This window comes from Chlorocebus sabaeus, chromosome 23 (genome assembly GCF_047675955.1).
Source record: "Chlorocebus sabaeus isolate Y175 chromosome 23, mChlSab1.0.hap1, whole genome shotgun sequence".
In the NCBI taxonomy this organism is placed as follows: domain Eukaryota; kingdom Metazoa; phylum Chordata; class Mammalia; order Primates; family Cercopithecidae; genus Chlorocebus; species Chlorocebus sabaeus.
Genome location: NC_132926.1, coordinates 12,153,091 through 12,175,042, shown reverse-complemented (window position 1 = coordinate 12,175,042; position 21,952 = coordinate 12,153,091). Strand labels below are relative to the sequence as shown.

General features: G+C 43.1%; 1 protein-coding gene across 1 annotated transcript in view; it reads right to left on the bottom strand.

The window, feature by feature from the left end:
• The window catches only part of LCP2 (lymphocyte cytosolic protein 2), a 49,370-nt gene that overhangs the window by 2,033 nt on the left and 25,385 nt on the right, over nucleotides 1–21,952 (bottom strand). The window contains exons 7-20 of the mRNA XM_008015274.3: nucleotides 19,864–20,062; nucleotides 17,508–17,605; nucleotides 16,116–16,182; nucleotides 15,915–15,998; nucleotides 13,011–13,036; nucleotides 12,886–12,905; nucleotides 12,679–12,786; nucleotides 11,220–11,250; nucleotides 9,002–9,014; nucleotides 8,173–8,302; nucleotides 6,680–6,729; nucleotides 2,986–3,080; nucleotides 2,297–2,374; nucleotides 601–756 (exon numbers count right to left, since the gene is read on the bottom strand). Coding sequence (XP_008013465.1) covers nucleotides 601–756; nucleotides 2,297–2,374; nucleotides 2,986–3,080; nucleotides 6,680–6,729; nucleotides 8,173–8,302; nucleotides 9,002–9,014; nucleotides 11,220–11,250; nucleotides 12,679–12,786; nucleotides 12,886–12,905; nucleotides 13,011–13,036; nucleotides 15,915–15,998; nucleotides 16,116–16,182; nucleotides 17,508–17,605; nucleotides 19,864–20,062 — 1,155 coding nt within the window. The remainder of the gene's footprint in view (nucleotides 1–600; nucleotides 757–2,296; nucleotides 2,375–2,985; nucleotides 3,081–6,679; nucleotides 6,730–8,172; nucleotides 8,303–9,001; nucleotides 9,015–11,219; nucleotides 11,251–12,678; nucleotides 12,787–12,885; nucleotides 12,906–13,010; nucleotides 13,037–15,914; nucleotides 15,999–16,115; nucleotides 16,183–17,507; nucleotides 17,606–19,863; nucleotides 20,063–21,952) is intronic.

Genomic DNA, 21,952 nt, shown 5'->3' with positions numbered 1-21,952 from the left:
GGGGCATTACCTTCAGTTGTTAGTTTCCTCTGCAAAAAACTAGCCCTGAGGGTTTTTTTCCATCAGTTCTGATTATCACTCAAAAAGTGACGGCATGAGAATCTAAACCTTCGCCTAACCGAGAAGAATTTCTTTGGCAATCTGGCCATCTTCACAAGCTCAAAGCTCCATTTTGTTAAGAAATGAGCCAAGTATTTGAATAATCGCCCCAGCAAATATTCTAATTTTTCCTCTTTTCCAGGTGGTGCCAACTTAAAATGCAACCTACATTAAAATTATGTCACAGAGGTGAATAATAGCAGGAACTTGCCTTTGACACCATCTAAATAGGTTTTTTTAGTTAACATACTTTTTCTTGCTTTTGAAAATTATACATATGATTATTTGGAATAAAAGATATACAAGAAAGAATCCTATGGCAGAAGTAACCATTGTAAAGATTTTGCTTTATTTCTCTTCCAATAAATGAAGGGCTTCTCACTAATGTGATTTAATTCTAAATTTGCCATACAGCATGGACTCCCAAAGATTGCTCCATGAAGGCATGCAGAGTGGCATAAAAAAAGACTTTGGGAAAATGTTGAAATTTGAAATCCTTACCTCTTTCCCTCGGAGTCCAGTTCCCAACAAGTAAACTTGACTTTCCTTCTGATAACGGATCTGGATGTTGTAAACTTTATCTTTGTACAACACCATGAGGACATATGGATTGGTTATTGTTTTTTTAGAGCTGTCTCTAACCAGAAATGTGCCATCCTAAAAAGATAAATTCCTGTTATTATGGGAGCGGTAAAAGTCAATATTTTTGTTGCTTGCAAGAATAGTAGACAAGCCTCCAGGGATCTGACAAACATGTCAGTTGCACTTTGCAGCTTCTTGAGTGCAAAACCTGTCATTCAACGAACATTCAGTTCTCCAAACAGCTACAGATCCCATGTGTCATGAGTTATTTTGTTATTAAGAAAGGCAACAGAGATTGTATCAGAGAAATTTCCAAGTCAATCTCGTTAAAGTCTCTTATAAAAATGGAATCTTTTGTTCAGTAATAAATAATGGGTGGTTGAGTGGATAAAAGGCCAGGAGAAACAAAAACTTTATTGGTTAACTCAAGATATATCTTCCTACTATTCCTGTGAGTTAATTCCCTAACCTTTCTCTTCCACATCTGAAGTCAGAAAAGACCCAAATACCATGAAATTCACCCTCTTAAAACCTTGTGATCCCTAGATAGTCTTTCCTTCATCAGACACTTGAACAAAATTGAATGCAGATGTTTTCTTTTCTTTGTTCTGGTATTTGCTAAACTGTTTTGATTGTCCTGTACTTTAAATGTCCATTCAATAAATTATTGCTACATAATATTAGTGCTATAAAGATCTAATATTAAAATAGAATTAATTGGTAAGGACTCCTTTAAACTACTCCCTTCTCCTCATACCAAATCAGGATACCTTTAAATAGCCATGAGTTGGCAATAATGGCTTTCCTTTGTTCCTTTTATGGCAAGTTAATTGAGCCTGTCAGAACATCTCTGCTAAACAAACATACTTCTGGATCAGTGATTCACAGTCTTGGCTTCAAATCAGAATTACCTGGGAAGTTTTGAAGACTCCCAGAGCTGACACAGCACCCCAGAATAATTAGAATCTCAAGGCGAGACTCAGGAATCGGGATTTTTCAAAAGTTCTCCAGGTGATTTAAATGTGCAGCTACTACTGAGAACTACTGGTGTAGAGTTTAAAAGTGAAAGATGAAAGAGTTTTGCTTTCCCATTTCCGATAAATAAATTTAAGGTAAAGTGTCGGCACTGGCTACGGGAAATATGTTCAAGACTTTATGTATTAAAGGACTAGCTAGAAACGTCTAGGGCAAAAAGCAAAAAGTTGCTGCCGTCTCTTTAATATCGGTCCTTTCACATCAACAAGGATGGCACATCTGTGTTAAGAGGAAGATAGAACTGGTACAATGTTGGAACTTTGGGGGAAAGAGAGCCTCCTTCTGACACCGTGTGATTCATATGACAAGACAAACTCTTTCATTAATCAAATCTCCTAAGATTCTGCCAGCCGAATGACTGCCTTGAGATTCTTCTGCCAGCCTAATGATTCCCGAGCCTAGGAATCCCTGCTATGGGTGCTGGTAGTTGTGAAGCTGGCACTAATGGGTCTCCTAGGTATCACAGTTAGCAATAGCACTTAGCAGAATTACTAGCCTGTAATGGGTACTCAGGACAAGTCAGTTCCCTTCTCTGTCATTAATATTTATAACTATGTTAAAATAAACTATAGCACAATACCTGGTTTATCTTTCTAAGAGCAGCTTCTGCCTCTGGTCGGGTAATATAAGAAACGTACCACTCTTCATTTAATGAATTCTGAAAATGTAAATTTTTAGAAACTGAATAAATTTTACAGTTACAGATGTAAGTGAAAAGAAAAGCTTCTGAGTAATCACTTCCATAAATCACCACCTCAATTCCAGGAGGTTTGAAACATTTGTTTTCGTAATTTGCATTCAGAGTCATTTAGTTGAGGCTAAATAGAAGACATTTTGTGTGAACTGCTTTTTATCATGACGCTGGTTGCAAAAATACCTGTGAATAAGTGTTCCTTACAGTATGGAACCTCTAATCAGGAAAGATGCAGATACAGTAATTTCTTTAGTTTAGCATAATAACCTGCTTGATAAAAAAACTGGTTTATTGAGCAGTTAAGTGATGAATCAAGGTCATAAACATAAAAAACAGGATTATTTTTCTTGTTGTTTAATGCAAAACACACGTTTGCCATTGAAAGAGTCTGAAAGAATGCCAAGGAAAAAGAACATATTGTTCATCTGGATCTTCTCCTTTAACTTTTTTTTCGAATAAATGAAATAAAACAAATGGAAGATAAAAGTATAGAAGAACATTCAATGGGAGTTTCTGGTGATTCTTTTACCAGGGAAAAAGCAAACAAACAAAAATAAAAACATATACTCTCTTACCTCTTCTTCCGCGGGGGATGGGGGCCGAGGTTTGTTTGGAAGTGGCAAGGGGAAGTTTCTGCCTTCGGCTCTGATAGGTGGTCTGTTGCTAGGGCCTTCAAAAGTATAGAATTCTGAAAGTTAATTTACTGTAAGCTATTGTTTACTGCTATCAAAACACATTCCCCGCCCCCACAAAAAAAAATACCCTTGCGATTGGTCCTACAGTTAGCATTTTAAGAAACCAGGGCTTCAAAAATAATTTTCTTCTGTTTGAAACCATGGAGGCTACTCAGGCATTATTCTGTAATCATGCCAGTAAAACTTTGAGAAGAGAACCTCAACTTGGAGTGATTTTCTAAATGTGCATGTTACATAATATAAAGTGACTAGATCCCTTTACTGAAAAATTCACAACTGTTTTAATGAGTGTGAACATCAAAATGAATGCTCAAGAGACATATCTTTCATAGATTCTTATAATATCAGCATAGGCAGAATGGATTCCCAACAGCTGATGTAGGGACAGGCAGTAATGAAGATAATTATGTTCTTAATATTTCCACAAAAAGAAATGTAAGTGACCCAAGAGAAGATGAAATTACCTTGAGAATATTGCTAGCTTTTAGAATCAAAGATTGCTACCTGCTGTTCTAACTAAACAGGTAGAACTGTTCAACTCACATAGAAGGCTCTACAGATCAGGAAGTTTGTGTTGGGCACCTATTAATTACCCAGCGCTTATGTCTCATCTTCTCTAAAACTCTTTTTTCTCATTTACAATTCCTTGAAACTTTAGGAAAAAGTTTCCAAATCTCAGGAAAGGTTTAGTTGTGTTTATTGCGGTTGCCCAGGGTATTTTCTGTGTGCCAGGCTGTGGTTAAAGACAGAAAAATTCTGTGAGTCGAATGTTCTCTTAATTATTCATTCATCATTCATTCATACCTTCAACAAATATGTATTCAGTACAACTCTGTCCAGATCTTGAGTAAGGTACTGTGTGTACATTTTTTAAATCCTCACAGCAACATTACAAGGTAGGTATTGTCTTCATTTTGCATATGGGGAAATACAGGCTCAGAGGCTAAGCAAATCATGTGCTATCAGTGGCAAAGCCAAAACTTAAACCTGTGGTTACCAAATGTTACTGTGCATGAGTCAGAATCACTGGGCGACTTTCAAGCACCTAGGGCCCAGAAATCTGCATGTTAGCAAGTACTTCTGGTGGTTCTACACCAGGGATTGTCACTATGTCTACCTTGTTACACCACTGAGGAGAGGAGAGTCACCTGGAAGGGCTAAAGCCTCCTGAGCCATATCGTCAAGATTATTTATGATGGTCCTTCCTTGTTTCTAAACAAGTCTCCTGAGCTATGTCACCAGGATTATTTAAGATGCTCCTTCCCTGTTTCTAAACAAGCTGGCCCAGAGCTGCCAGTACCTTCCTTCTTCAAGTTCCCAGTGCCTAGACAGACCTTCCCCATCCCACTTTTTTTGTAGTCAAACACTTGCACTTTTATAATGCTTGTTGAATGAATGAAACCTAACAATACAGGAGAGTAACAGAACCAAGGCCCGCATTGCATGGCTGTTCTACAGTTAAGAAATGATTCTCTTTCTGCCTCTGTACCTGCAGGTCAGTGTCATAGAGTTATAATTCACAACAGAGAAGCACACACACTGTTTTATTGTAGTCGCCTACTACCCTTAATATCTAGACTCTCAAGGGAGTCATCACAGATTTTTGGACAATGCACAACACAACTTTTACCCTTCTGATGTTGGAGCAACCAGTGGAGAAGACTGAGGACCAGGTGTCCTGGCAGTCTTAGGGGAAAAGGGATCAATTTGGATGAAGCTAATGTTCCAAAAATAATTAACTATTTGCATTAATAAGCTCCATCTCAGACTCATAAAACTGGAGATCTGTGGAACTTGCTTTGGAAAATGCTGTTGTGATGTGTCTGGAACTCAGATGGCTACAGAGGTAAGAAGGTAACACAAATGTGTGTTTGCAAAACACAGTGAGTTTTGGGGATTGTGAAAAATTAGGGGTTGGGTGGGAAACTGTGAAAATCATGTGGTGAACGTGGACACCATAACCTCAAATGCTTAGAAACTGTTGAAAACTTAGTGAGTGCCACTGGTGTCAGCAGTGGGATCTCGCCCCTCTATGGAATGATGCATCCAACTGAATACCTTAGATGTGCTCTTGATTCTCAGGCTGTCAATTCAAATTTACTAATACAGTTTTCTACTGAATGCACACTGGCCTGTGCACACATTGCACATGGAACATGACTGCAAAAAAAAGTGGCTTTTTTTTTTTGTTGTTGTTGTTGTTGAGACGGAGTCTTGCTCTGTCTCCCAGGCTGGAGTGCAGTGGTGCAATCTCGGCTCACTGCAAGCTCCGCCTCCTGGGTTCATGCCATTCTCCTGCCTCAGTCTCCCGGGCAGCTGGGACTACAGGTGCCCAACACCACTCCCGGCTAATTTTTTGTATTTTTAGTAGAGACAGCGTTTCACCGCGTTAGCCAGGATGGTCTTGATCTCCCGACCTCGTGATGATCCACCCACCTCGGCCTCCCAAAGTGCTGGGATTACAGGCGTGCACCACTGCACCTGGCCAAAAAGTGGTTTTTTTTGTTGTTGTTCTTCACAGCATTTAAAAAAAAAATTTAAGACAACATTTAAACATTAAATAATTTCACTTTTCCTGAGAAAAAATTGGAAAATCTGGCAATGCTAAGCCAGTTTCCTGGAATGGTAAAGATCTACTTACTAGAGTTGGGTAACTTTCCACAGTCATTTGATGCTCATTCAACAAGCATTTTTAAAGTGCCTACCAAGTGCCTGTCACTTGCAAGTCTTTAAGGATAAAAAACACAAATTAGTCCTGCCCCAGCCTTTCAAAGTGGTTCATGAACCAGCAGTCACAGTGTCGCATGGAATACGTTAGAAATTCAGGAACTCAGGCCTCATCCCAGACCTCCTGAATTAGAATCTGCAATCCCGGGTGATTTGTATGCACGTTCAAGTTGCAGAACATCCTAAGCCAATACTTATCCTGGACATCCAGAGGTGGTATTATTAAAAACACAGGTCCCTGACTTCACTCCAGACTTACTGAATCAGCATCTGTGAGGTTAAGTTCTCTTAGTCTGTATTTTGAACATGCTCCCAACTCACAACCATGGACAGATTAATCATGGAAATCTAAAACTGCAGAGAAAGCCAAGCACGATTCTGAGATCTGTAGGGAAACAGCAGCCGGAGGAGTAGTTCTGCACGAGAAGATTGGGGATGAGGGCTGATTTCCTGGTGAAGTGCGTGTAGGTGTGTCCATGTGTGTATGTGTGTATGCATATGCATGTGTGTGCATGTATTGTGTATGTGTGTATATGTGTGTGTTTGTGTATATGTGTGTGTACATGTATATATGTGTATGTGTGTATGTGTGTGTGTGTGCATGTATATGTGCATGTGTGTATGGGCGTGTATATATATGTGTGTGTGTGTGTGTTGTGTTTTAGGTACTATCCTATCAGTCTGACAGCCCTTGACACATGGCAGACACTGAATTAAACATTGAATGAGGAAATCAGATGCTTTTTGGAAGCAACAAAACCCTTGTCAAAAGCTTTTGGGACAGGTTAGGGATCCAGTCATAAAGGCGTGATGGCTGAAGCAGGTCACAAAAGCCCAGGGTACAAACCTTGAGAGAAGTATGGCGGCAGGGAGGCACTCTGTGGAAAACTGCTGTTACTGAAGAGACAGAAAAAGAACAAAATTTATTTGGATTGGGATGATGGGGCCAGATAGGGGAGCTTGGTTAGGGAAGCCAGACTGCAAAAGCTTCTTGATCTGGTATCACTTCCCCTGCTGCCCCCAAAACCATGGGGACTGGGCACAGGGACAGAACTTCACCACATCTCACTGTGGACCATGCCAAAGTCTAACAAGTTTTATAAAGTAGAACAACAACAACATTCAACTGTGTAAAGGGCACTTAAAAGTTACTTTAAACATTGGCTGCAACTTGAGCTCTTTGAGTTGGGCGAATACAGAAGTCCTCTTCTCAGAGGACTTTCCTTTTGCTAGGAAATTATATTAATAGGCATGTCTTTGGTGAGCAGTGAATCCCCAGGCTTAGGGTCTGCAAGGAGAGAGCAGGCCAGGTGAGAAGGGAAGTGCATGCCAGGTGGGCTCTGCAGCAGAGGGTGATAGTATTTGCAGGGCTGGGGTGGGGAGGCGGGCCCAGGGGGGCCCTGAAATGCTGTCTGTTCCCTCCACTCTGAGCAGCAACTCCTGCACCCATCAGTCCAGGCCTTTGGGAAAAGCCTGCTCTGCACGGCAACCTTGCGCACATGGGATTTTGTGCGAATGAAGGATGGGGTTCGGGCTAGCGTGGAGGAAAGCGGCAGGAGAGTCAGCAGACAGGGCAGCAGGGGCCAGGGGGAAGAGAGAGAAGAGCAGTGGAAACTCAGGGGCAGAGGGTCCCAGGGCAGAGGAAACATTGTGAGAATCCTGCTAGGAGTTGGCAGGGGTGGATGAGCCTTGTCGGTGGTTGAGTTTTCTACAATTTTAGGGAAGGGTCTTGACTTCTCTCCTTGAATATTAAGAGAGAAGGTGAGCCCACAGGGCTGGAGGACTTGGGGAACACCACAGGCTGTCCCTGGGCTTGTTTGGGGATAATGACTGGACCTTTCTCCTGTTCATGCCTCTGCCCCTGGGCAGCCTCATACCAGCCCTGAGAAACACAGCTGCTACTGAGAAAACAGGGGGACAGAGACTGCAATGAATTCTTAGCACCAGCCAAGCAGAAGGCGCATTTTCTCAGTCTCCCCAGCCAAGATGCAGATGAACTTCAAGTACTTAGACCAACTGGGTTTCTTAATCCTTGTTGTTTCTTTGAACTCATAAAGTGAAAATATTCTTTGTTTTCTACCAAAAGGCCCATTCTATCTGGAGGGATCAAGGAGGAAGTCAATTCCTCACCCCTCTCATCTCAAGCAGACTCAGAGGACACTGGTGGATTAACACACCCTTCTAAATGCTCAGCTGGGTTTTATGTCTTAAGACCCAAAATGTTCAGACCCTACTATCAACCTGATCATTTCCTTCTTTCTCAATCCACCTGGCATTACTTCAGTACTGGATGGACCTAAACATTATATTCAGCTAGAATTCCACGACAGAGCCACAAACCTTTCTGAGAATGCTCCATGCATGTGAGAGGACGGGAGAGAGTTCATGGGGCTTGGCTTAGCAGATCTCGAAGGGAAAGTGTTGGAGCTCATAGGAAGTAGTGCTGGCTGGGGCAAAGGCCTCTGATGCACTGTGCAGAGGTAGAAAACAATGAATATGATTGTCAGGCCCCAGCTCTCACTAAGAAACATTCCATAACTGCCCCCAGTTAGAAACAGCTAATATAAAGAGGACACAAAAATCCGGCAGATCACATCCAATTAGGCAGTAGTAGGATGGAACCTTGCTCTCAAGGTGTTTCTAGATGACTTAACCAGCACAGAATCCATTTACAAAGGGGTGCAGATCTAGATAATACTCTAAAATACACATTTATTTTGTTTTTCACTTTTGAAATGTTAACTTGGCAGAAAATTATCAGCTGGAAACCTTATAAATTTCAGAAGTGATTTACAAATTTTGTTTTATGAAAGTCAAAATTTTATGCTATCTCATTCATTGGCAGTTACTGATTTTTTACCCAAGTGTGTTAGAAGACATAAATGTGAGAAATTTTTCCATCAAATCATGCATGCGATTTTACATTTTCTGATACGATTAAGTAATCTGCACCGTTACACATGAATTTCGTCTTCTTTGGTAATCCAACCAAGTAATTCCATTTTACTATAGTTATGCGGTATGCCAATTGACATAAGTCTACTTAATACTAATTTAAGACTTATAATTGATTCTATGGGGTTCCTGTACTAAACAATTCTGTCTGAATGCCTGAGCAGGAAAATGAAAGAATGAGTTATAAGCTGTAAGAATGTGTTTCTGAACGTACCATCATCTTCATCCTGGGAAGGGAAAGGAAAAAAAAGATATTAAGCTATCATCAAAATACAATTCTTAAAATAAAAACTGCATTTCTCCATCAAATAAGTATCTGCTTCTGTCTTTGGCAGTTATACATCCTTATAATAAATATACTGTGGAGAATAATAGAACTTGCTAAGTGGTTTATAATTTCTTAATACGATCATCTAAGGGCATTCCAGTACGAGACTCTTCTCATATACTTAGCATGAAATAAATTCTGAGGTGCCTAAAAGGGTCCAAAGATATAATAATATTGACAATATCTACAATGTGTCCAAAAGATTCATACACAAGATTTCATTCAGTTCCCGTGGTGACCCTCCAAAAATCTAACATCCTCATTTTACAAAAGCATGATGCTAAGGAAGAATTCTTAGCTTGCCAGGAGTTACAGAGATGGATTCAACCCCAAATATGTCCGACCAAAGTTCAGCCTTCTTTTTGGCTCTCTTTTGCAATGGCCACTCTTCTTAAGAGCAATAAGACCTTATTTATACGGTGGCTTACAAGGTTTATCTACAATCCTCACCATTTTTATCTTCAGAGCAACCTTGGGAAATTAGACAAGGGAGGGACTATTTAATCTTCTACTCAGATAAGAAATGAGGTTCAAAGAGAAAAAATGATGTTGCCACCAACTAGTAGCCCAAAAGGGCTAACTTGAACTTGTTTAGTTAGGCCAGATCTGTAGTGATGAAATAGCATCTTTCTCAAAGTGTTATTAAAAGGATTAAATTAGTTACCACTTGTGCCTGGCTTATGTTAAGTGCTCTTTAATAAAAGTTTGCCATCAACAATCCTACCACACACTGAGAGAAGGCAAAAAAGGCCACAGTCAAAATCATTCATCTCAGTTGGCCAACTGGGAGTCCCAGCAAAGAGCTGCATAAATATATGCACATGGGCTCACAAACCCCACACGACAAAATCACTCTTTAATACTATTGCAAGTATTTCCCCTCTGGTTCCAGAAAATACAAATCCCAGATTCTCCTGAGCACAAGTGTCAATCCTTCCAGAGCCCGGGAACCTGGAATGTGATGTTATCCTCACTGTCCAGCCTTACCTCCGCCTTGTCCCTATCTCTCCAGCCAAGCTACTGTTCTCACCATCTGCAGCCTCCGTGGGCACTGGTATCCACCTGCTCAGGACACTCCTGAGGGGAATCCCCATGGGCTTTCTTTAAGAATGACTCCATGTCCTTCCTATCATTCAATGACCAGCATAAATCTCACCTCATCTAGGAAGTCACTGCTGGCTCCTTGAGCCACATGGGACACTTTCTTCCCTCAGCCCCACAGAGCATCCCATGACTGCATGCTGTCTGGCATGTGGGGTTGTGGGTGCGCCTGTCTCCGTAAGATCTCAGCACTTCATTGGAAGAAGCGCAGTGTCTAGCACAGAGCTGCAAAAATAGCAGGCACTTTTGGGCTGAGCCCTTGAATGAGAGCAGGGGTCTGATGGCCTTCAGAGGACTTATGGTGAAGAGAAACTCAGCAGATCTGGGCTCAGATCCTGGCTCTTTATAAGCACGCAATTTGCAAAGAGTATCTTATTCCTTCTGAGCCTCAATTTCCTCTCCATAAAAGAGAAAAGATGTTTCCTTATAGGTTCATTATACTCATATGTAAAGTGAGTAATATCAAACTCTTCTGGTTTTTCTGGGATGAAGGCAGTTCTTGGGACATGGGGCTTTTCAGTGCTAAAACTGAGAGCATTTCGTGCAAATAAGGGACGGCTGGTCATATTTAAGTAGCATGGCAATGTGCATGTGATAGGCATTCAAAAAATGCTATTTCCCCTCTTTTTCAGGTTGCGGAAGTATTGAAAAGGAAGACAGTAGCCTTGGAAATTTAGGCATGGCCCTAACCTCTGGGCATCCCTTACTTTATCCTCTTCTTTTCCTTGCGCCCTCTAATTACCCAACCCCTGGTAATGGGGCTGCAGTTAACCCAGCCATGCTGGGAGCTCTTAGAGAGACATGAGCTAAACAACACAGCATGATGGACTCCAGACAATGACCAAGGCCCAAAGACAGAGGCACCAGCCCTTAAGAGTGCCCTGGGTGCAGGACCAGATCCAGGTGCTGGACCAAGGCCGAGGTGGAGGGAGTCCCAACCTCCTCAGAGCCTACGAGGCTTTTCCCTGTATCAAGCACTTACAAACTGACATTTTGTACTTACATTCTCTCTTCTTTCTGCTCCCCATCCATGCCTGAAATGAATTAGGGCAAAGAGAAAGAACTGAGTGTGAAGAGTTTCCAAGAGCCAGCCGTAGAGTACAGTTTTGCTACATTGAATAATGAGAAATCGAACCCACTGAGCCCAGGGAAGATGGGAAGCAACAAACCCCCAAGGAGCAGGGGAGAGGGGCTGGAAAGGACATCCGGTTACTCAACGTTCTGTCGTCATTGCAAGCTGAGCTAGGTGAACCTTTATTCTGCGTAACCAATGCAGCAGATAATTATGTGTGTGTATATATATAATATATATATATATATGGTTTAGTCAACAAACTAACTCTTCAGTAGCTATTAAATTTCACTAAGCTGTTGTTTCTCCCAAGAAATGAAAACATTTTCAGTAATATTCTCCCTTGCTGTTGTTTTAAAACAGCCCTCTCAGGGCCCGCCTAGGTGTAAAGAGAAGACAATTAGAAAATGTTGCTGCTTTGGGACTACTCCAGAAGGGGCTTGGTACGCTTTGCCCAGACGAATGAGCTAGTCAAAGAGATTTGCGGACAGCTGCCTTAGGGCTGCAACAGGCATCGGCACTGCCTGGGCTGATCATGTCCTCTCTGGGGAGATGGGGGAGAGCGGGACAATTTGTTGCTTCATATATCATCATCTCAACCTGTGTTTATTTAAAATTTTGGAACTTTGTTCCTTATGAGTTTGTTGCATTTATTTTGGTTTTTAAAAAATATTACACTAAAATGTTATCAAACTCCATTACTGAGGAGATTTTTGGCACACACTTTAGCCCTGGTCCTAATTTAATCCTCACAACAGCCAAGCAAGGGCGATAGTTTTGACCCCTGATTCACAAATGAGATGGAAGCCTTGGTTATATCCTTTGCAAGAAGCAAGGTTGGCCTTAACCCCAGGTACGTGTGCGCCATTTGGTAAATAGGCTGAAAACTACTTCATAGCAAAGTTAAAAATACTAAGGCAGAGCTCAGTATTCTGTAATTATAAAATGTGGTTGAGCAGCAAGGAAGGCACTTGCAGTGACCTAAAAACCTCCCCCAGTCATTTCCTCTCTGCTACCTGTATTGAAAAATAAAGTGGTGAGTACAGTTCCTAGGCACTGTGAAGGCTTTGCTATGACGAAGTAGGAAAAGTCAATGAAATAGTTCACTGGAATCTCTAAAAACAGCAGTCATCCCACGCCCTTGATTAGATGTCACTCTACTCTTTTCTCAGTAGAGTCCATTTCCTTCAAAAAGACCCTGATCCTTCATAGCCAACCTGTGAAGCCTGAACATCTCTCAAGCCACAGCAAAAAAAAGGCCCACCCCGCCCCAGAGCACCGTGGAGCCCAGGAGCACCAAGGAGCCTCAGTTCCCACTGCAGAGTCAGCACAGGACAGCCTGTCTGTCGGCCACTCTGAATGACAAGCTCAAGCAACACCAGACAGTTACTTTGGTACAGGTGGCTTCTTCCCCGGCAGGGGGCTGCTTCTTTCATGTCTTTCCGTGGTCGGTGGTAAAGGAGGCTTTTGAACCTTGGGTAAATGCTCCCCGAGAGGCCTGTGGAGTTCAGGAAAAGGATGTGTGAGAAACAAACTTTGCCAAGGCAGAGTTCTACAGAGTGTCCCGTGTACCCTCCTGTAGATGCAACGGTCTTACCTTCCCGCTGGAATCGAGGGCTGCAAGACAGGAGGGAAGACGTATGAGTGTCCAAGCACTTTTCAAATAATAAGGACAAGATGCGAAAAAAACAAGCAAAACCAAAAATCAAGGTCACAGCTTACCTTGTCAGAAAACGGTGGTTTCTTTCCTGTAAATGACAGACAGCAGATGGGCCATGAATTCAGAACTTCATAAGCATGAGGTTTAAAAACAGTTTGATGAAACTATGAGTCTGAACCCTTTTGGGGATTGATGGGGTTTAAGCATCAAAGCATTTTGGGGGTTGATGGGATTTAAGCAGAAACTTCAGACAGGGAACGGTCCCTGACAGAGCACCAAAGTTTATAAGCTCAGAGAAATTAAATGGCTTGACCATTTACATTTAAGGTCACACAGCTTTGTGTACATACCAGTAGTATTGAAAAAATCAACATTTTCTTTTATATAACTAATGATCAAAAGGATTCATGTTTTCTTTGGGATTTTATGCCTCTTTAATTGGTCAAAGTATTTCTTCTGCAGCTAAGTTTTATTTTCATATCTGAAATAAACCCACTTGCCACGGAGAGGTTAATTTTTATCCAGTTCTGTAAAACACTTGAAATTAAATGAAACACTCCACTTAGTTTCTGAAAAACTTTTAACTTGGGGAGAGCATTTCAGGAGATTCTCCTGGTATGCTGCAAATCTTTTCTGTCTGCTTGGTTTTTGTTGGTATTTGTTTGTTTTGCTTTTCTTCTAGCACAGATGATATTCAGGCTCCCTGAAGAAATGCCAGGTGTACTTGATAATTCTGCATCACAAAGTTATTCAAAGCAATTTAATTTGTATTCTATCTGAAGTCCCCTAGAATAAATATGTCCTTTGTCTTCAATGTGATAAAGGTATTACTAACAGAATTCAACCAGGTCTAGAAGCAAATCCTATATGACCATGAGCAAGTTATTTAAGGTTTTTGAGTCCCAACGTTATCATCTCTAAAATGAAAATTATAGATTAAAACTCTATAGGTTTGCCATAAGAATCGGGTGACAATTTGTATGCAGGATCAGGCACTTGATTGTGAAAGCTGATCATACAAACTGGGAATTTTATCACATCCAAGGAAAACAGCCGAGAAGCCAGAGGGAAAAGCACTCAGGACACATATCATTGCTCCGGAAATGTGATTCTGTGCGAGGTTGGCTGCTGAAACTGCCTGCTGTAACCTGAAACCACTTTTATCTAGAAGTTGCTGAAATAATCTGCTGCCACTTGAAGATTAATTTGCCCTCTGCCATCGCTCACCAATCAAAACTTGCCAGCCCCCCAGAACCAATGAACTTTCTCTCTTTTTTTCTCTTTATTTAGACGGAGTCTCGCTCTGTCGCCCAGGCTGGAGTGCAGTGGCACGATCTCGGCTCACTGCAAGCTCCGCCTCCCGGGTTCACGCCATTCTCCTGCGTCAGCCTCCCGAGTAGCTGGCACCCAGGAAACTTAGATTCATATTCTTTGGCCTGAGTAAGTATGTTAAAATTTGCCAATTTTTGCATATCCTCTGAGCATGTTAAAAGTCTCATGTGGAGTGTAAACATTTTAAGAAGACAGTAATCCTTCCAAAACATCACAGAAAAGGGACTAATTCAAGGGTAAAACAGAAATTGTCAGAAAAGTGTGTCTTTTAAAAATGTTTTTAAATATAGAGAAAAAGAATCTTTTAAAATAATAACTTTTGTGTCAGGAGGTGATTGTGAAGGATTTGATGTCAGTGTTCCACTTTTCTGATGTCTTGGCTCATGGTAGTGAGCAGGGTTGGAATCTGAAGTCAAATCTGTCTTCATTTCCATGTAATTACACAGCTCTCTATAGCAGACGATTCCAAGCCAAAACAGCCAGCACAGCTTTGCATGACTCAGCAGAGCTGGGATGTACTTCGGGGAAAGAGCAGTGAGCAGCAGCCTCAAATCCAAGAACTGAAAGTCATTTTGCTGACAGACAAAAAGGGATTGAGGCCACAGAAAGCTAAACGCCTGGCTCAGAGCACAGCCAAGAAAGGGGTGGGGGGCAGCTGGGATTCTGAGCTCCTTTCCGTTCAGTTGCAGAGTTCTTTCCTCAGACTCATGTAGTTCATAGCAAGTTAAAACCCAGGGTCCTCAACTGCAGCATGATATGGTGGAAAAGAGCCACCACTTAGAAGTCAGAAAGACAAGGGTTCAAATTTAGGCTAATTATTCAACTTCTTTGACCCTTAATTTTATCTGAGAAGTGAGGATAAAAATGCATGTCCTTTGTTGAGTTGGTGTGAGGATTAGAGATACTGTAGGTGTATTCGCAGTATGTAGAGCACTTGCCCCATAGTAGTTGCTCAATAAATGGTAGCTAAGTTTTAGAATTGAAATGAAAATAGCTCCCCATGAAGGTAACTGCAATCCAAGAATATTCCGTGTAAATTGTGAAGAAAAAGGACTGTGGTATACCCAAGTTTGGTCAATTGTGTACCTAAAACCAAAACATCCCTGACATTTGAATAGCACCGTAGGGATTTTATGAAGCATTTTCTATGTACAGAACATCCACCTTACAGATTAGGAGATTGAGCCCTGAAAAACTAACATCCCAGTGGTCTGTGAGCTACTAAGTAGCAGCCAAGGCAGCAGATACCAGCTCCCCTAACCCCTTGTCTCAGTTCAGGTCCTCTCTCTGTACCCCAAAGCCTCTTGGCTGAAGGACAATGGGATTTCTGTACACAGATCACACACATCACATAGAGAAGCAGCACCACCCCCAGGAGCAGAGAGCAGGAGCTTTCTAATGAGGCAAATCTGGGTTTAGGTCTCTACTCCCATCACTTGGTGGCTGTGTGATCTTGGGAAGGTACCTCTTTGTGTTTCAGTTTCCTCATCTGTAAAATGAGGATGATTCTACTAGTCTCCATTTCCTAGTATTGTGGCCATTGTTAAATGAGATGGTGCATGTGAAACGCATGCAGGAAGCACTTTATAACAGCTTATCATTATTACTATGCATTAAATGTGAATCATACCCACCTAGTGTGAACGGTTCTCTGTCAAACGGAGCTAATGAACGATCTAAGGGAGGTTTGGTGCTTCTGTCTATTGAAGGAGCAGGGACTGGAAGGGGAAAAGGCTGACATCAATGAAAAGAAGAAAGCAGTCGGCTGGGGATGGGGTGGGGCTAGGGGAGTGCCTGGTGGGAACAGGGCAAGAGAGAGCAGCCCTTGTACTCACGCTTTGCCGTTTTGTGGTTTCTGCTTCTGCTGGGTTCTTCATGGTTGGTCTGGGGTGGTGGTAGTGGCTGCATAAAGATCCAAACGTTAGGAAGCATTTCCAATACATCAGCAAGACCTGGCACTCCCAAAACCTGTCTGGATCTGCTCACTTTTCCTTATCTTCATGTTCTGCCTAAAAACATCCATGACCATTTCTTCCCTGAACTACTGCAGTAGCCTCCTATCTGAGCTCCCTGTTCTAGACTCTGCCACGCAAGCTCTTTTCTGCAGGCAGGGGAGTGAGCATGTCACTTTCCTGATAAGACTTCCACTGGCTCCTACCACATTAGAAACAAAATTAAAACTCGTTAATGTCCTGCAAGGCCCTGCCTGAGCTGGCCCATGTCTGCTCTCTCAACTCTTTCCTGTGATCACTTCTCAGTACCCATGGGGTCTCCACCTTAGAATCTTCTTGCAGTTCTTGGAAAATCTCAAGGTCATGCCCTCTTTGGCATCCCTACACTTGTTTCCCTCTGCCTAGAATGTTCTTCTCCCAGCTTTTCCCACAACTGGCTCATTCTGTCCCAGCTCCTTGTCACCTCCCCCCTCCACACTATCATGTTACCTGGTCTTCTGTCCCCCCAACCACACATAACTACTCAAATGATCTCTTTCAGACATCTGTCTACTGTCTGACGACCTGTCTCCCCCTAGCCCTAGTTGAGCTTTAAGAAAGCAGAGACCTCATTTATCTTGTGTCCACTTTATCCCCAATGCCTGGAACTCTGCTTGGCACATAGTGGCTGCTCAGTCAATATTTGCTGATTAAATAAGTGAATCCTGCATCTCAAAAGAAGGTCTTCAAATGTCAAAAGTAATATGCACTTGTGGATAAACTTGTGAAGAGAACACATTCATAACTATCAATGCATTAGTCTGAGCATCTCAGGGTCACTCTGGGAACTTATCAGATTCACAAGAGCTAGGCTGTATGCTTGAAGAAAGAGAAAACGGGGTTTGCTACCTCTGTCTCCTCCGGTCGGAAGGCACCTGTCCCTGGAATTTCAGGTGTCGGCCAGAAGGTGGCGCAAGTCTTTTTGCAGGCGAGAGGAAGGCTCGGTACCCACGCAACACCAGTAGGTGCCACGGGCTTAATTCAGTTCTCTTTGGGTTTATTTTACAGTTTTCACTTCTCTCAAATAGTGGGAAGTAAACAAAAACCACCAGTATTTGACCCCAAAAAAGAAACACTTGTGAGTGCTTGGGTATGCATTTCCCCAGCTGAGGGAAAACATTATAATCTTTTCTTACAAAATTAGAATGAGATAAAGATGTTTATAGTTTTATTTTTCTCTCTGGCGGAGGAAATAACTGCAGTGGACACCAAGTAAAAGAACGGGAGGAGGCCTACCGAGTGGTTCCGGCCGGCGGGCGGGGGCGGGAGGGCGGCCATCGGTCTCTGCGGGGGCACAGGAGGCTGCTGGGGGGTTTTCCCAGAGGGGGGCCGGTCTGTGGAAACACAAGGTTATTAAAGTGAAATGGGAGTGTCAGCCAAGCTCAGGGGTCTCCAGGAACAGATATGCAGCTCGGGGCACCGGGGGTGCTTGATCCTCGACCCCTAGGCCCACACCAGTGCCAGCAGGAGCCCCAGCCACGGGGAGACCCAGCCTGGATCTCACCCACCCTTCCCTGCCCGTTTTTTCTATCCTAGTTTGTGTCACTTTCCTTATACGCAGGCTCGGCTCTCTTTGCACTTCATAGGAATAGATATTTATCCGAGATTTTGCCAATCAAGAAAGCCTCTTTGCAATTAGCTCAGCCAAAACTGGAAGGGAGGATTTTCAGACAATTTTGTAAAGAAGTATACATACACATGTCTCTGTATGCAGACACACAAATATACACATGTGCACACATGCACGCACACACACGCATGTATATGCACACACCTACACACACAGAGACACGCGAGCACAAGAGACACACACACAGGCCAAAAATCTCACAGGCACACCCAGTTGCCTGTGCAGGGTGAAGTCAGCTCTCACTGCCATAGGGATCCTGTTCTGTCTGCACTTCCTTCCCCTCTCCAGTGTCCTGGGCTGTCTCCTCCCTGACACTTCCTCCTTTTGCTCATCTCTTCCCATAAAGGGAGGAGCTGGTCACCAACTTCTCTTACCAGACCACAGACTCTTAAGTGGAAGCTAGATTTGCCTTGAACAGAAACTCACATTATCTGGGCAGAAACTCACATTATCCAGATCTCCAGGGAAGTGTCTCTAGGCCGGGTTTGACAGGCTGGCAATTTCCTACCCCTTTGACAGGGAAAGCCCAGGACAAGACCATCAAGCAAGAGGGGTGAGTGGGTAGGGCCTCCTTACGCTTTGTGTGTGCCCTGGGTGCCTCTCTTGCCTGACTCTGGTCCCAGCCTTGGAGAGGTGCAGTTCTTCCACAGGGAAGCGGGTAGGAGCAAGGCCCAGCCTGATCTAATCCCACCCCACTCCACACGCACTGGCCATCTCGCAGCTTCTCTAATAGGCTGTGCTCCTTTGAGCCTCAGGGCCTTTGCACGGCCATTTCTGCTGCTTCAAATGTTCTTCCTTACCACATCCATTTCCACTTGGCCAACTTGTATTCATCCTTTAATCTTGGTTTAATATCACAGCTTAAAGATTACACCCTCAGGCAAACACTCCAGCCTCATCTCCTGCACTTGTCTTCCTGTCTCTGTGTCACAATTTCACTAAGTAACCTCATGGCTCATCTGTCGGAGGCTGCCTCACCCGCCGGACTGTCAGTCCCTTGATGAGGGCTGTCTTATTCACTCTGTCTTAATGACTGGCACACACAAGGCGCTCAACAACTGACTTATCCATTGCTTCTCCGGACCTCCACTTCCCTATATATGAAATAGACTTGATCATGGTTGTCCTTGTTATACAGATGTTTAAAAACCACCATGAGACATTGAGATAGCATTTTGTGAAAGGGCTTTAACATGGAAATAGGTTATACCACATAAAGGATTAAATGGTATTCGTTTTCTGTGGTACCGATCTTCCATTTTCAGCTTACTCCCTGAAAGTATATTACGCACGTATATATTTGTTGATTTTCTGTCAACACCACTACTAGAATGTAAGCCTGAGGAGGCAAGGGCTGTGTCTTCTTTCCTGATCATTTCTAAGCACTGAGAATGGGACCTGGGCTCCCAGCAGATCAACGATGTTTGTTGAATGAACAAATGGAGAGAGAAGTGGGCCAAAAGGACAGATAGATAAGAAAAATCGTAAATACTGTCTATTTTTTTTAAAGTTACCGTCAAACCCTACTCAATATCTTCATGTTTATTCTAGCATAATAATGCCATGTAACTGTAACTTGGTCAAAAGACGGGGAGGAACAGGAAAGTACTCTTGGAGTACCTGAGTAAACTGCATAATGAGTTGAAACTGCCAAACAGCCTTAGGTGGTAGTTCAATGCTGATGGCAGCCACCGCAGGCAAGAACTGGTTGCAGTATTAGTAGTCCTCACAGCAAACCTATGTGGTCTGTACATTTATTACCCTATTTCACAGATGAGGAAATTGAGGCCCAGAGAGGCAGAGTTACTCGAACAAAGCCACATAGCTGTTGAGAAGCTGAGCAGGTATCGGCACCCAGAGCTTTCTGCTACACGGGCAAGCTGGGGCATCGGCCTTCCGTGCAGCAGTGGGGAGCTTGGCTTTGGGCTGCTGGGGCCGGAAAATCCAGAAATGGGCCCTTACCGATGTACATGGAGTTGGAGTTGGGAAACGGCTTGGCAGGCAGGATGGAGTTCTGCAGAGCCTCCTCGTCATTGGAGGGTGGCGGCTCATAGTCGGCGTCGTCTTCCACGGGTGCCTCTTCCTCCTCATTGGGAGACTCATAGTCTCCGTCATCCTCCCCGTCCTGGTCATCATTGGGACTTTCATAGTCATCTTCTTCCTGCCAACGCAGTGATAGGGACAGCACAGTTTGTAGAGGCTACGCAGCCCTCGATGTGCCTGTGCCCACTCTCTCCCTGCCAAGCCTCATCACAGTATAACCCGGGCCAGGCAGCCTGAAGACAGTTACTCCCATTTTACGGATGAGGAATCTGAGGTCAGGGAGCACCGTATCACAGGGGCAGCCAGCCATGGACTTGAGACCTGGTGAAGGTCTTCAGACAACCATTTTACACAACGCCTTTTTGCACCACAGAGAAAAAGAGAAGAAAGGAGAAGGATGCTGGAATAGAGGGTACTGGAATAGACTCTGTCTTGAGTTAACACATTTTTTGCTCCAGGCATCATTAAGAGAAAGACTAAAGGCCTGGAGCATTTGTGATGATGTTAGTTAATTGCCACTTCTGTTCAAGTGTGCCTGTGCTCAGAAAATGTCCTCTCATTATAACCTAGCGCAGCATTGGAGGCCTAGCTAATGGGGAAAACAGATAAACAAAGCCTGTTAAGTGGAAGGCAGATTAGGTTGTGTCTAGGAGGGGACGGTCAGAGGCTGTGCTATTCTTTTTGCTGAGAGTTGAGTGTATCAACACATCCATTATTCATGAAATCTGACACTGAGTGTGAAGCTGCTCTCTTGGAAAGAATCTCTAAATTTTAGATTTTTTATTGTATTTAATTTTTGCTTCTTCCTGGGTCTCAGGGAAAGTAAGCCCGAGGTGCTGGGTGCTTTTGCCTTTGAAGCAGTCTATGAAGGTGAATGAGCATTGGAATGACTTCCCAAGCAGAGGCAGCAGCATCAGCAACAGTGATGAGCGCTCGTCATGGTCATGCCAAACCCCAGGGCGCGAGTCAATGAGCCCAGACCTCAACACTGAAGGGCAGTGTGGGAAAAAGCAATGGGAAGTGGCCACTTTTTGAGGAAAGAGATGTTCCAATGTCCTAGAAATCCTGACAGCTTTGGGTGGTCTCAGGCAGACTGTCTTTAAGTTGTTCTGTTGAAAGATTCCTGTGTTTGTTTTTGACTTGAGGAATATTAAAAACATCAACAATAGAGTGGCAAAGTGAGCACTGGATGCCTTCCCACCTCCAAAAAATGACTTTGTCCTGCCCTGTCAGTGTTCTGATTACTTAGGAGCAGGAGCCCCGGAGGAATGCTGCTTCCGATCAAGAGCCTCAGCATAGAGGTCTGCAGGCATGTGGCCTCCCTCTAGCCGCTGCGGACCCCTCCCTCACCCTGTCTGCCCTAGGCCCGTCATTCCTAACTTTACACCAGCTCTTTACCCTATCAACCATTCTCAAATGACAGTTTTCCTCTCTGCTTCTAGAACAATCATTTTCTCCCAATCATTTGGCTTCTAAATTTGTATGCATGGTGTTGTTGCTAATTACATTCTGCCATATGTGTGTTAAAGTAAATTAAAATGGAGACCAGGCTTGAAGAATCCCTGAGCAGACAAAACCAGTTGGGTCTCATCAATGACCTAAATCTTACTTGATTTGCAAGCATAAGCAAAAGTTAACTTGGGTTATTTCTTGTCAATGTTTATATTAAAGAAAAACAGAACTTAAGCTTGACCAATCAGAAGTAGCCAGCAAACTTATAATTATATAACTAGGAGCTTTCCAGCAAGATAGACTAAATGAGATTGGTTATAACTATAATCCATCAAATATTTTCTTTCTTTCTTTCTTTCTTTCTTTCTTTCTTTCTTTCTTTCTTTCTTTCTTTCTTTCTTTTTTTTTTTTTTTTTTTTAGATGGAGTCTCACTCTGTTGCCAGGCTGGAGTAGTGCAGTGGTGCAATCTCAGCTCACTGCAACCTCCACCTCCCGGATTCAAGTGATTCTCCTGCCTCAGCCTCCCGAGTAGCTGGGATTACAGGCACACACCAC